General features: G+C 40.6%; 1 protein-coding gene across 4 annotated transcripts in view; it reads left to right on the forward strand.

Moving 5' to 3' along the window:
* mitfa (melanocyte inducing transcription factor a) overlaps window positions 1-15918 on the forward strand; it is a 45993-nt gene that overhangs the window by 5508 nt on the left and 24567 nt on the right. For 2 of the 4 annotated variants that reach the window (XM_035388235.1, XM_035388236.1), the window contains exon 2: window positions 12680-12929. In XM_035388235.1, the coding sequence (XP_035244126.1) occupies window positions 12680-12929 (250 nt within the window). Of the gene's footprint in view, window positions 1-3742; window positions 3904-8029; window positions 8137-12679; window positions 12930-15918 lie in introns of those variants that run through there. The other 2 variants (XM_035388237.1, XM_035388238.1) reach the window with 2 other exon arrangements.

The following is a 15918-nucleotide window of genomic DNA, read 5'->3' on the forward strand; positions in this document are numbered from 1 at the left end:
GCAGCCATTTGGAACTAGAGGAAGAACTTTATCAATAGGGTGGCATGAGGATTCCTATTAATTTCCTGAGTGTGATCTACAGTCTGCTTTACAGTACTCTAGTACTGTGTTAGGATGCCCTGTGTTCTACAGAACTATAGTACTGTATTGACTATATTGACGGTATTCACTGCATAATTTACAAACCAGCTTGCACACCACAAAACTAGCCGGCTTTACTGTGGCTTGTAGTTGGTGAGGTATTGTATGTGTGCAGTACTCCTAGCTTTGCTACAGTAAGGCGTCCTGATTTTGTTTTCAATGGTCCGAGAACTTCAGGAAGGAAGGAGATGCTGGTAGATGGCATCTTAATGATTTTTCTGAATGTTCTGCTGAGGCACAAAATCTTGCTGGCTTTTATAATGTGGTAAAAGAGATTCTTCGGGGTGTGAATCAGGCTCGCTTGAAGACCTAGAAATAAAATTAATGTTCCTCGTTTAGAAGTCTGGCACACTGTAAAACGCACCCGATGCACACTCTGCTATATGCAGTGTAAATTAGTCTTATAAATTTAGAAAAGAATGTGAGATTCCTGGGGGAAAGAGATGTTGCAGTTTTGATGGCGCTGCCTATTTAAAAAAAAAAATTGGTCTTTGCTACAGAATTTTTTTCTTTTTTTTTCTGTTTTTTCCATGGAGATATTACAGCACTTTTTATTCATAGCCCTCCCATATCAGGGCACCATAATGTTTGGGACAAGTGCTTCATGTGTGTTTTTGATTAGTCAAGTGTGTTCAATCATTTCCTTAGTGCAGGTATTGGAGAGCTTTCAGTACGTATTCTTAATTCTAGACTTTTGATTATATATAGAGCAATGACATAAGCATGTAAAATTGTTTTTCTGAGTATTAGAAAGAAAAATGTTTTGATCATTGTTAAATTTTCTTTCATTTTTTTATGGTTTTAAGAATGGCCAAAGCTCAAGTGTGATTGATTTCCATGGCATATCCATTACCCATTCAAATTGTTTCATAAACAGCAGTTATCAGATTATGGTGTATTCCTGTTGTTTGTTATGTCTCTGAGGCCCATCGCATAACAGCATAATCAGAGCACTCCAATAAAGATGGTTAGACTTCAACCCAGCACCACAAAGAAGAAAAATAAACAATATTAAGCCAATACACCAGTTAGGAAGTGTAGACTTCATTTTGAAATATACATTAGTGCCAAATATGTGTTTATCTTTAAATTACTTTTGACAAGAACACACAATGACTGTACATTTGTGGGCTGTTGACGCTTAATAAAGGCCTTGCAGTGAAAATAAATACCAAGTTCAATCTGTTTTTATCTCCATAACACGCTTTGACAGTAAATATAATTCTCTGTCATTTTCAGCAGTTGCATGGAGGTGTTGTTATGCCAGTCTTATCTTTGTGAGTGTGCCTGGGTTTGCCTCTGAATAGTGTTTGCCTTTGAGTATGGAAACAGTGCAGAGCCACTATGGAAATCTATCATCAAGTTCTGCAAGAGGAGGATTTGGGTAGATTCCGTTCTGTAGCAGGCTGTTCAAAGTGGACCTTTCAGTGGACACAAAGTTTGACGGACAAGCGCATGTGTTTGTGGGTCACAGTTATGGTTGTGCAATCAGTGTACCTTACGCTTAGTCACTTCATAGATATAAACTGATAAATTGGCCAGTGATCATGTTTGTGCTTCTCAGCTTGTTGGAGATTGCTGTTATTGTAAGGAATTTGATAGCAAGCACTATCAGCATGTGCTTGGCTAATCAAGCCTCTAAAACATGCCTGTTTCACACCTAAAGCATTGCCATTGAAAAGCCTGCATTTCTCACTGTTTGTTGGTGAATATGCTTATTAATAGTCTGATAGATGACTTAGAATAGATCCATTTGAAATATGAATGCTGTATTGTACAGTCACACTGTATCACATTTTTTGTAACATTTTTTGTTGTTGTTTGAGTAACATAATTTATTGTGGGTTAAAATGAATGATGATGTTTTGTGTTATTTCTGCTTCTACTGTTGGTACTTCAGTGTAGATCATTTTAACACTTGCATAACATTATCACTGTAACCCGGAGAACTTTTCACTTTCAGCCAGGTTAATGAATTTTTAATGAAAGTCCTTACTGCAGACTTGCTGGTTTTCACTGTCTTGTCGGTGTTATTTGTCTGGGCGTTATATGCAAAGACGATATGTTTAGCTAGCTTTAGTGCCGCATTCAATAAAACCCCAAATATAAGTTTGGGTCTGTTGAAGTTGGTCTTCAAAATTTCAGTCAAACCTCAGTTCAATCTAATTTTCATTAACAAAATCAAATAGATGGAAGTTGTTACTTTTCTATCAAATATTTGTTAAATTCAGTGACCGATACCCCCCTGATGTCTTGTAAAATTTAAATGAATGCATAAAAATAATCAGCTTGGTTTTCTACATTGAATTCAATGGGCAGCAAGCTCTTTTGCCCTGAACATGCACAGTAGAGTTTCCCATTACTTCCTAGGCTTCACTGCCTGGCCCCTTCTGCCCTCTCCAGTTCCTATGTACACTCTTTGCTTCTAATAATATTACTGCTAATGGTATTATTGTTATATAATGTTATATTGTTGTTATTATTATTATTATTACTATTATTATTATAATTATTATTATCATCATCATCATCATCATTATAGGATAGGTAGGGCATTGCTTTCTGGATGACCTTCATCATAGGTTAATGAAATCCCTTGGAAAGTGTAGATAAGGTACCCGATAATGACATTTCTGAGAATAATGTGAATTATGCTGATGGAGCTGTTCTCTCACCCTACCTCTGAGAGTGTTGAAGACTCTTAAGTGCTGAAGAGTGTGGAGAGGCAGATTTGTGGGATATTTCACAGAGGAAGGTGAAGAAACACACAGGAGGCTGGAACAAAGGGATGTATTTTTAGGCCCAATTAGTAGATGGAAACACTTGAGTCACATCTCTCACTTCCTGTTTTTTGAAACCACAGGGCATATTGACAATATCCAATAGATTTTTTCCAGCAATCACATTACAAAAATATAATCTGATGTGGACATTGTTGAGTCAAACTCATGAGGATTCTTAAAAATACATTTGAAGTCTGTTCTCTCTGGCTTAGTCACAGAAGACTAAGCCTTGTATCAGTGCTATGTTGTAGGTTGTGTATGCAGCCTACCGCTTGTAGTATGTACTGGGATGAGTGCGATATAGCTTTAAAATTCCATTGTGAGATTCCATCTGAAAAGACTCATGCAGGCTTCTGAATTACAGTTTAATAGCTAGAGACACCCGTAGGTGCGAACATGCCGACTTTACCGCGGTCTCTGTGGCGTTTTCTGTTTTCTGCCGAGTTGACACACACAGGCGAGCCCCATTCTGAACAGTGTGTACTCTCTGTCCAAGTCCATGTGGCCCTGTGCAGAACCAGTGCTGAGCACACATAATCGAGACTCATGCAGGGCATTCTTGTTTCTCCACTGCGATCTGTAAAGGGGAAGTCGGTTACATGGGATGTTCCTTGCAGTCTTGCATGGCACTGCAGTAGAGACTGATTTGTTGGTGATGCTGTAAACTGTGTGGATGTTTGGATGGTCGGCTCCAGCAGGTACTCATCAAGACTGCTTTTGTCATTAAACGTCCTCATTAGCACCATTTTAAACAAGAAATGAAACGTTTTGGTTGATGTGTAGAAACGTAATTAATTTTGTCTCCTTGCTTCAGAAAAAAAAAGGGAGAGGGGATGACAGAGAGCAGGCCTTAACTCTGTCATCTTGAGGAAGCAATGACACAGTATGTGCTTATATAGGCCCCCACAGTCCTAGCGGTTTCCACTGAAAGGCTGAGGCAAACTACTGTACTGTGAACAGCAAATGATAAAATAACAAGGTAAGGTCCGTGTTTATGTACTATATGCATTTTGCAAAAATGTAAATGTATATTACAACTTTATCAACCGCAAAACCTTAATCTAAATGTAAAAAACTAAGTGAAGTTGGTACTTTATTGCACATCAATGCAATGAACATTATTGCATTGGTGTGGTACAGTTTGGTGATTGACCAGAAAATTGTAATTATGAATGTATGATGAATGTGTGTGTGTGTGTACGCTATTCTCTCTTTGATTGTGCTAATGTGCTCAGCAATACTATCAACTAAACCCATATCAACTGACAAAGTAGATCACTTCAGCTCAGGTCAGCCATGGATTTATTATGACACTGCTGCACAATATGTGTAATTGGCACTGGTTGAGGTTTCCATGCAAGCCCTTTCCTGCTAAGGTAGTCTCACCTTGCCTTTTGGGGGGCAATCATGTTGGATGCTAAACATTTATTCTGCATTTCAGAATCACTTGATTTGGAGCAATGCTGCATGCACCATTTGTAGAGGAAGCAGCGTGGTATTGTGGGTAAGGAGCTAGACTTGTGATCAGAAGGTGGGAGTCTCATTCCCCCGGGAGGGTGCTGCTGTTGGCCCCTTGGCTGAGGGGCCAAACCTGAATCCCTTTGTGATTATCCCGTTTTATTAATGTGTGATGTATACTGTTTAAATTATGTTTCTCACCCTGCACTAGGGAGCAAACGATAAGCAAATAATTAAAATGAAAACAGTTCATTAGCAGAATCAGAATGCAGTGAATTGCTGGTACTGTGTCAAAATTTCAAATCTAACAAATCTAAAAATGTAGAACTCTAGTGCTGGATGTAGGACAAGTTCAGACATGTTAAGAAGTGACAGAGCTCGCCTCTGTTTGCAGAAGGCAGAATGTGCAGAACGTACAGGCAGACCCACAGTCCCAGGCTAAGATCAGAGCTGCAGTCAGATTTCAGTCATGAGTACCACCATTTACAAAAGAGACTGACGTTCTGGATTCTAATCCTAAAATTTTGTAACAATAAGATAACGATGCATTGCACTTTTTCTTAAAAAAAGTTTTTATCCATGGACATTTCTATTAAATGTTTGTGCCATGCCCCTCTCTACTTTAGTAGTATGTAAAACGAATGGGATTCTGCCTGTGGTTTTGCTCCATGTTGTTTATTGAAAGCGCTGTCGCACCCTCTTCCAATCACCCTGCAGCAGCATTAGCTGTAATGTAATGAAGTAATTGCATGAAGCAATTTGACCAGCACATGCACCGAGCAAATGAGGTACTGCCCTGCAAGAATGTGCATCATTTGGCAGAGGATTTTACCAATTTTAAACTAAAGGGGTGACCATCAGAGTTTAGCCCAAACCACACAAAGTTAATAAAAGTAATGGTCTAACTACAGCATGAAGAATGAATGTAAAATCATGCTCCATTTCAGAAAAAAATCAGCCAGCAGTGATGTGGAATCCTGACTAAAGGGGGGGGGGGAGGTGATGAATTTCCATCTCCACTGAAAACATTTTGCCTTGATCCTGCCTGTATAATGCTCTCAATTATCCTGCATGGTCTAATTTAAGGCTTTCCATTTGACTTTGTACTGTGACAAATACCTTCAGAATTGTAACCACTAAACTGGAGTGTGCCCTCTAGTGGACAGCCCTCTTGTGGCACAACAGAGCAGAAGGCATCTCGTCTTGATCCCTGGGCCATTTCCACCACAGACTGATCATCTCACCATGATTCTTTCTTATGTGGGAGGAGATGTTGCACAAATGTTGCAATCATTAAACTTGAATTATGGGGTAAATGTGTTTACAGTAATACGTTTTGTAATACGGTTACTATTTATAAATGTGGTGAATCAAAGGAAGAAATGATATGTGTTACCACATATTAATTCTTCCTTTCATAGTTCACCATATTTCACCTAGATGCTTGTGGATATGGCCCTGTGTGTCACAGAGACTTATTCTCTGTAGGTGATGCCTGCATGGAGGCTGGTGTCAGTTGATGGTGTGACGGTATGGATTTACACATCTGTCTGTCATTTTTGATGTGTGGAAAAACTGGCTGGCTTTGCTTTTGAAGCATATGGTTCTCAGTGAGCTGCCAGTTTTCTTGACAGGATGGGATTTCACAGTGCTGGCTGCGCAGGAGAGCTTCTAGTGTGTATCTGACCTCTCCTTCTCGCCGTGGCCCATCAGTGTGACACAAAACGTCCCCATGCTCAGACAGGACACATTCCGCCATGTTCTGTGGCCTACTCATCTTATCAGCTCAGTTTACAGCAGAAAGACTGTAACACATGCTTAGCTGTCCTTTCTGAGGGGGCCTTCTGAGGCTATGAGTTGGTTTGGCTGGAGTGGTCCTTTTCCGTGGCAGGTTGACATGTCACATTCATACTGGGCATGCTCAAAGCGGGCAAACCTCGTCCTTCCCCCGTAATGCTAAACAAAACCCTGAGCATGTTTCTTTCAGCCAAACGGTGTTCACTGTGTCTCCTATCTTCATACAGGGGTTGTGTAAATGTTGACCCATGGAAATCAGCTCCCAGACTGAGAAATGCAATAGCTTGGTCACCTTGCTTTTTCTTTCCCTTTCTCTGATATGCTGTCTATCATAGCATATTACTCCATGTGGAATGTTTCATACATGGGTTATAAGGGACCCATTCATAGTTGCTAATGTTTATTGGTTGACAGCCATATCTTACAACATTTATCAGTACAGATTAGAAAATGACACACCCTAATGATGTTTATGCTGTGTGTTGAATGCATTCCTTTCATGGCTTCCCTCCCTGTGTGAGTGATATGATGGACAAATTCAGACCCTCTGTCTAATGCGAGTGAAATTCCAGAATCTTCCCGTGTGCAACTTAAGTTTCCTTATGTGAAGTTCATTTTTATTTCGCAGACTTCATGACGAAGCCAGATCTCAGAAATCGGGATGCTCTAAAGCTCACGCTCTGCCCTCAGACAGTCTACGGCCGCTAAGCTCACAGAGCCGCCAAGCCTCAGAATGACTGTAAAATTAGATACCCTTTACTGCTACACTGTAATTACGCTGATGATGGATGTCTGACATTTCTCCCCTTCCTCACATATTTTAAATGCTATGGGCACTGTGTCAATAAACATGTGTGTGCATTGGAGACAAATCGCTCGCTGTGTGTTTGTCTGTGTGTGTGAGTATTGGAGAATTGGGTTTGCCACACTGCGATGTGCTTATGCAATGGTGTTTTACAGCTTTTGAGTGGTCGTGTGGTAGTTTCCATGCACGTGCGTAACCGCCAGTGTCTTCCATTCTGTGAGTTTGTCTGTAGCTCTTGGCAGGTGCTCTCCTCTGAGTGAACTGTGTAGTGGATCCGTAGACTCCGATGCATTACCTGTGCAGATTTTACAGTCTGTAGATGTGCCATATAATGGAATGAATGTTTGAGTTTAATCTGGCATCCACTGCCCAGAGTAAGCACAGCTGCTGTATAGGATGTACTGTGTATATTGTGTGTAGGTCATAATGGAGTATGCATTGTGCATACATTAGTGTACAGTATTTGTAGATTCTGCAAGGCCTTCGGTCATTTAGGAGGTACTGTATGTAGGCTATATTGTGTATAGATGGTTAATTTACCTGATCTGGTTTATTGGGTTTATTGTTCCTTCCAGGATGAGGGTTGGGCATCTCTATTGTAAGGCTTGTGCTGCCCTCTGCCCTGCCTGACATGGTCCTTCAGTGTCAGAGCAGATCAGTGTTTCTAGAGCTTTCTGTGCACGACCCAGCTAAACTGCTTACTTTTGTTCAGTTTAAGAAAGAGTTAGCTTGTCTGGGTAACGTGTACCATGGAGAGTGTCCGATTTCCAGAGTTACAGTATTTTGGTAAGGGTGAAATTTACTGTAGCTCCCTGAGATAAAATATTTCTTGTAAAATATTTTATCTTGTCTATTTTATCAGAAGAGGAAATATTGTACTAAAAGTAAGTGGGGGAACAGTTGCAATGTTCAGTAAACCTGTCATGAATCATCATGACTTCACTGCGCAGCCATCTCTGCTGTAATGTAAGGCAGGCAGCAGTAGTCTCACACTATCAGGAGCGAAGCACAGGGCATGGGTTCGCTGGGCAGTTGGTACTTCAGTTTTCTCAGTGGTAGGATTGTTTCCCACTGACTGATCTCCTGTACTGATGTATTTTTCCCGAATATAAACACTTGAGATCTTTGATTGCAAGCTTCTCATCATTTAATGTAAGTACAATCATTTTGAAGCTTTGTGGAAGTATATTATTTTTGTTGTTTCCTGTGCTTAAGACTTAGCTGTTTGTTTTGTTTTGTTAATGAGCTAACTTGACCTTCTTACTGTTCTTTCATTTTGAGCTAATTTAATTTAGTTAAAAATCATAATCGTTGATGCACTGTAGATGGTTATTTCACATATTTCAATTTGTCACCTATGTTGTATTTGTATTTGTGTACACACACGCATGCACACATGCACATTTACAATAATGCTGTGTGTGTTGTGTGTTTGTGTGTGCACGTCTATACTGTAATTGTTTTTTCTTCATCATTTGCTTATTGTTGTACAGCCTGCATTTGTAAAATGAAAAACCATCCCACAGGATGTAAATGTATTCATATCTCTCTTTAGATCTTGGATGAGGAGAGAAATATGCAAAGCACAATAAAGCACCTCGTTCTCTCTCTGAGGTGTCATCAGGAGTGGTGGGTGGCTCCCGAGGCAGCGGCCGCCCTCTGAGCCGAGCAGTGATTGGTTGGGTCGTCTGCATAGTTGTGGGAGGGGCTCTAGAGGACTGTGCGAACATTGTGTTTACTAACAGAGAGAGTGTGTGGAGGTGTGACACGATCACACTGGCAGAAGTGGAAAATTACTCCCAGACCATACCAAAATGTCTTATCTATTTATAGAGTTACTGTGTGCTATGTAGAAATGATAGCTTGAAATAGCTGGCAGTTTCTTGGATACAAGAACAGGAAGTTTGTCAGTTCTATTAAACTATGACATTTAACATAGTTGTGTGGTCTCTGAATATGTGCAAACTTGTGCACTTGCAGGGGTGTACACTACATGTATATAGGCCAGAGAAACCAAAATGGTTGTATTGTAATTGTATAAAAATAGTTATTTTCCCAATGCAAAATTAAGAACATCTTTCCTGCTCAGTGCGGATGTGTTTTTCTCACAGTTTGTGAAAATGATTGGGACAATGGTGATTAGGTAATAATTTATAAAATATAAAATGACTCAGTTGATGAATTGTAAATTTTCTCATACACACAAAGTAATAGGGTTATCTTTCACTTGTGTTTTGACTTTTCAATTGAAGGATTTTGTTAGGTGTCTTTTTGTCTTTTGTGACCCCTGAGGTTCACTGCCTCCATGTGTATAGGAGAAATGGAGGTGAAAAAGGGAGGGTGTCCTGTCCAAAGCGGACCCTAAATGAGACGTCAGGCAGAATAATACAGGGAACTATTTATGTAAAGTGCATCTGGCAGCCGACTGTTCTTACACATTTACTTTTATGTCATGACCCAAACATAATTTTAACTTCTGCATGAGGTGCCATACGAGTTCCAAAGGTCATTCATCGTTACTAATTTGCACTGGATCAACATTGCTCTCAGTGTTTGAAGTGTGTGTGTGCGTGCGCGTGTGTGTGTGTGTGCATGTGTTTGTGTGTGTGTGTGTGTGTGTGTGTGTGTGCTTGTGTGTACTAAGGTTGTACTGGATAAATAGAGCTGGTCTTGTTGAGTGTCTGCCCCTTCATTAGAACAGGGGGCTGATATATGTTTGCACCTGTGTTCATCACATTAATGTCGCTCTGGATCAGTAATACCATACTAAATATAGGCCTGTCAAGTGCAAAATCCCAGGATCATTATAGCCAGATTCCTAGAGGGAGTCGTATGAGACTGCACTTTTGTGGAAATTGCACAGGACATCGCTCATAAGAGCCAGCATAGTAAGTTCACATTAGAGAGTGGCATGTGTGTACAGTAAGTACTGTTTGTATAACACCACTTCTTTGGTTTGCTCACCGCTTGAAAGTAAACATTACCAACATTAGCACCCCCTGCTGGAAGTTTATGTTGGCTTCACGGCTTCACTTCCTGTTTTCACCTGCATTGGTGGTACAGTGACTACTTATTTGTGTTCAATAAGTATGCAGCATTTGAAAACCTTATGTTAACATAACAGTCTATTTGTTTTTTGTGTTTTTGTTTTCTTCTTTTTTTGTAAAAAAACAATGTGGGTGGGAGAAGGACAACTGCTATTCTTAGGGGAATTTTTGTAGCTCCTGACTGAATTTTATAGGCCTAATTTCTGTTGATCCAAGTCAGTTCATATGATCACATTAGGTATGTAAGCATCTAATATCTGACCTCCAGGTTTAAATATATTAACACTGGAAAGTCTGGGAGACTAAAATACTACTGCAGATTGTCTCTGTCAAGTAGCCTATTTACGGAGAAGACCAATCCCCCCCTCCCCCCCACCACCACACTGTCACACTACAGATATTTTGTAGTCAATTGCAGGATTCACCAACTAGCCTAATATGTGACTTATACCCAATATTACTTTAGCAATATTCTCCATCAGCAGTGAGTGTTAGGAGTTTGTTGACTTAATGTGGAGTTTGTTGACTCTAAAGGGACAGGAGGTAAGGGTAAATGGGTTCAAAGTGATTTAATGAGGCATCAGTGTCAACATTACTGTTTGTAGATAGCCTGTAACATTCTGTGTGCATTGCTGCTTGTGCTAGTCTGTAGGTATACCTTCATCCCTAAACCTATAACTAAGCCACAAACAATCTATTTCAAATATGGAATTTTGAGGGAGACGCTGCAGTATCGCCATAGAAATGGAAGCTGGTCAGGTTAATAGAATCAGATTCTTTTGGAACCCGTGCCAGTTTTGACATGGCACACACTCCCCCGGTACACTCTCAAAGGCAACGCCACACACCCCACACATGGAAAAGCGCACAGCAAAGTGTGTCTTCTCTCTGTTTTCATTTCGTTCTTGCCATCATGCCATGTTTTCTTCACATCTCCTGCTAATGTGGTTCTTGCACCTTAAAATTTCATATTTGTGTGATTGGATTCTACTCGAATTCTTTATACCGCAGTCTTGCTGAATTTCTTCCATTTCATTATTGTCTGACAGGCAGGGTCTTCCCTGTTAATATATATTTGACTTTTCCCTCATTGCACAAATGTATACAGCCAGCAGTGCTTTTAAAATGATAATCATCTGTTTGATGTGAAACATTTCATCAATTACATGCCTTTAGTTGCTCATCGTGGTTGTAGTTGAGTTGCAGAAATTCAGGCTAAATGCAATCGCAGTTAGTGAATCAGCCCAAGTGAGAGGAACCTGAAGCTGGGGCCTCATAGGTCTTTGGCAGACCATGTAAATTAAAGTCAAAAAGTTCATGTGTGCAGGTGATGCAATTATCTTAAATAAGGCTTACGCTATTGTAAATCTATGGAAATACCAGGGCCGCTGTGAGCCAGGTCTGCATCTGACTTGAGCGGCTAATTAGTACGATTATTGCACAGCTGCATTGGCTGGAAAGCCTTATCAAAAGGATCACTCTGAGGGAATGCCTCGTCTCGACAGCTTCCACACAGCACGATCCTCTTTATTTTGTGATTGGAGGGTTCTGCCTGGAAAATCATTGTTCTAAATTTAATGCTGGAGGGGGGGCTGGGGGAGTGGGGAGTGGGAGGGAGGAGATGCGTGAATAAAATCCAAAATACCTGCGTAAATCCAAAATGCTTGTGTATGATCCATGCTTGTAATATGCACGGTACCACATTTCTTTGGCTCAAAACATGTATACTCTAAATAAGTCAAATTCTGGCTAACTCTTCACAGCATTTTCTGAACTCTGAGAAAGTTTAATTAAACCGTGATTGATAAATGCTTCTGGAGCGCCATAGGATTAGGCTGCAGAGAGCTAGCGCGGTAATGCTCGGCCTTGCATGAGGGCAGCTTTATGCGGTTGAGTTGTGGTTTTGATGTTAGGGTAGCTATTGGCCCAGAAGTGTTTGAGTGTGAGAAGTGGGACCTTGTGTTGGGTTAAGCAGGTCACAGTGGGGCCTACCCTACTCTCACCAAGCCTTGGAGGTCAAAGTGCTGAACGAAGCTCCAGCCATGTGAAAATGTGGGTGGCACGTACTCTAGAACCGCGCGCATTCGTCCCAGCGTCCCTAGCAAAGTTATCTGCTTAGTGGCAAGGAATGGGAGGTATGGAAATAGCCTCGACTAATGAAACATGCAGAAAATGAGTAGAGAACCTCTGAGTTCTGTCATTAATTTGACATGGTATTCCCATTCAGAAAATAAATGGTGTTGGTCTAGCCATCCAGTCTAGATTATTCAGTTTGCAAGCTGTTGTTAAAAGGAAGACTTCCTGTGCATTTAATTTCTTTGAATGATGAAGTTTGTAACTACGGTACAATGATTATTTACCATAATGTTTTCCAATTTCAGTAAGCCTCATTTATATTTATTCTTCCATCTGTATGTCTGTTTCTTGAATGCTCTCCTTTCTGATCTCTCGCCATCTTGCCATCTGCCTAAAAGTGACACTCTGAGGCGTTGCCCATCTTGTTAAAGCTGCGCGTCTCAGAATAATTAAATTACCTGGCTCTGGTGTTTGTGTCCTAATCTCAGTGCCTCTGCTGTTCTCTTCTCTTCTCCCCCCCCCCCCCCCCACCACCCCTCCCGTGCTCCGTTCCCTGTCCTGGGGGGCTGCAGTAATCCGTCGGAGCAGCATGGCTCCCCCAAGAGCGCGTCGAGCGCGTCGGCGATGACCTCGCGGATCCTGCTGCGGCAGCAGCTGATGAGGGAGCAGCTTCAGGAGCAGGAGCGGCGGGAGCAGCAGAGACAGCAGGCCTCGCAGTTCCTGCAGCAGCAGCGCACCCCCGGCCCCCAGACCCCCGCCATCAACGTCAGCTCGCCCCCCGGCCTGGCTCCCAATGCCCAAGTCCCTATGGAAGTTCTCAAGGTAAAGCCCACCTTCCTCTGGGTACCGCCCTGCAGCCTCCCACACCTGGGAAATGTGCTTTAGTCATTTTAACTGGTCCTCCAGTCTGGAGTCCTGCTCTGGTCTTTGTCTCGTCTGCCACAGTGGCCTTTGGGTTTGGTGGATACTAGCAGGTGGGAGATGATGCTGAATTCTTGTATTGTGGAGTGATGGTGTGTTTTAAAAAAAATATTTTTTAACTTTGTCATTAGTAAACTTTGTAACTGATTTTGCCAAACGTGCTAGAATGTAGGAGAAAAATTCTAGCCCTCGCAAATGAACTGTGCTCAAATCCATATGGGGATTAGCTTTCTAGAGAGAATTCCTCTTAATGCAGGCTGTATTTCCAGCCTTTTGGCATTAGACAAGTTTAATCCTATTTGCTCAGCTACACTGACGTCTTTTCACTGCTTTGATTCTTTGGTCGTCCGGTGGACTACAAACTGATGCTCGTATTTCTGTGGAGGATACAATGTTGTAATTACTTCAAAAATGAATATGCAGCCAAGAATACACCCTACTAACGTGATCTGGTAAGAATTGCTTTGAGTGTGCACAATGTCTGTGGATTGCTTTTGCAAATTATTCAATTCCGTTGTCATAGATTAAAATGAACAGAGCAATGAATCTTAATGGGAACTGACATTCACAGCAGACTGTGGAAATGTAAATGTTCGGCACTTGACAATTTTCCTTAATGAATATGCAAATTTTGACAGTGAAAACTGATGGTATTATTTTAGAACTTTTAATTGTGTTGTAGGTCATCACTGAATTCTTTAAAATGAAAGGGAACAAATACTGGTGCTTGCTATATTTGTATGACTGGTACAAATGTACAGACATAAAATCGATGCCATTTGTGTGCAATATTTCACACCACGTGCACAACATTTTAGACAAAATTAAATTGTATTAAATTCAGATCAATCTTCACAGCTGAAAGAATTATCTGAACTGGCATTTTACTTGAGTTTAGACATAGATGTTTTGCGATTTTTCAACTTCAGTTTTTCAAATTACATTTTTGTGGCCGTAAGGAATGATTTGGTCAAATTATTAATTGATTAGGTGATCTCAAATCAGTATCATTTAATAAACACAAACCAGGAACAGAGATCTTTATAGGTTGATTTTCAGCAAGTAATGCTTTTTATTTATTCATAGATTGTGCCACTCCTTTATTCTTACTCCATTTTAATTATTCTTTAGTAGTCATTCAATCACACAAGCTGGTTTTAAATTGTTTTTTTCATTGAGCAGGTTTAAATACCATAGAATAGTCTTGATAATCTGTATACAGCTATGACCACTACTGTGGTGACCTTTGTATGTAATAGCATTTGAGTGTATAACAACTTTATGGAACTGTCGACAGTTCCAAATCATGTAATTATTCTTCCATGTTAGCACTTTCTGTTCCTTTTATCTAATTTATGTGGCCATTTTTTTTCTTGGTTGTTGAATTCCACCATGGAAAAAGAATTCTTGTACTCACAGAATTGCATCGGTATAAAGGCATAAAGCAAAATGATCTTGATAATGTCAACCATGCGTGCCATGGACAAATCAAAATAATTGAATTTCCAAACCACTGAGGTGAGCTTGTGGGCTCAGTTCTATTGCTTACTCATGCCAAATGTACAGATGGCCACCCACTGCCAGTGTCAGGTCTCGTCTCACTGAATGAAGTGCAGGAATCATATGAACACTTGAGCAACATCAAAGGATGCATGTTTTCTCTGTACGTAGATAGAGTATTTAGGTAGGTATGCAGTGAACTGTGAACAGCAGTTGTTGCATGTTGTTGCATGCATTTTGCATTTTGTTTGAAGGGTCCTGCTTTCACGTATATACGTGTTCTTCTATTAAAGCATATAGAAAGAAGGCCAGCAACAGTCATTATCAACTGCACGATTCCATCAGCTTTCCAGTGTGACTTCAAAGGGGAGCTGACAGCTTAAGAGGCTGGAATTTTTGAGTGAAAATGTGCAGCTAATGAAACGCGAAGATCCAAGCGAAGCAATCGGTTATTGTAGCCACACTTCTCAAACAGTTTGCCTTCTCCACAGACATGCACCGCAGATGCCGGCCGAATTGGCGATGCCTCATTTGCAATAACCTAACTTTAATACAATTTCAGAAATGTTGCGCACATAATTGCTGTAGCCAGCCCGTTACAACTGCCCTATCACTCATTGAGAAGTTGCCGTTTAATTTTCCCTCCAAATTACTGAAGCCACTGTCAAGTGGCTGAGAAAACAGTTTTATTGCATCATTCTTCAAAAGAAGTAGTTTGACAATTGATTTAAAATATACAATCAATGCAGATGCTCCTTGGACTGCAATTCTCCTTTGTTATCAGAATGACCATGGAAATGCTATTGAAATGTGACGGCTTAAATGAAGACATTTTGTGTCAATGGAATTTGCCCGGAACAGTGATTAATAGATTGATTATGGGGGTCTGCATGGTTTAAAATGACATAATTGGTTAATATGCGTACAGCCAAACTTATTCATGGTGAAATATTGATGTTAAGTGGAGGAGTGATACATACTGAAGAACTTCACTGGGTGATAGTCTCTTGAAGTACAATGGACACACTTGTTTTTTTTTCTTTTTGTTTTTTTTTTTTTTTTTTTTTTGCTTAAAACTGCCTCTCTCTAACGTGAAGGAAACAACCGAACATAATGAAGTTTACAGATGTGACAAGCACTCTGCTCCTGTAGCCTGTTTCAACAGGTGGGGCACTGTTCATGCTGTCTATCTCACTGCAAGCAATGGTGGTAATAATGAACTGCATTTGCATCCAGAATACTGCAGGTTTGAATAGTGGAATAGCGCTGTTGTGTAATTTACTCAATCTGTTGTTTCAGTCCTGCTTTCTAAATGGATAATAAGTCATGTAAGTCCCCTGTTAAGCCATTGTTTCCCAACCCCGGTGCCGGTGTTTTCTGGTGTTTGTTC

This window comes from Anguilla anguilla, chromosome 13 (genome assembly GCF_013347855.1).
Source record: "Anguilla anguilla isolate fAngAng1 chromosome 13, fAngAng1.pri, whole genome shotgun sequence".
Classification (NCBI taxonomy): Eukaryota; Metazoa; Chordata; class Actinopteri; order Anguilliformes; family Anguillidae; genus Anguilla; species Anguilla anguilla.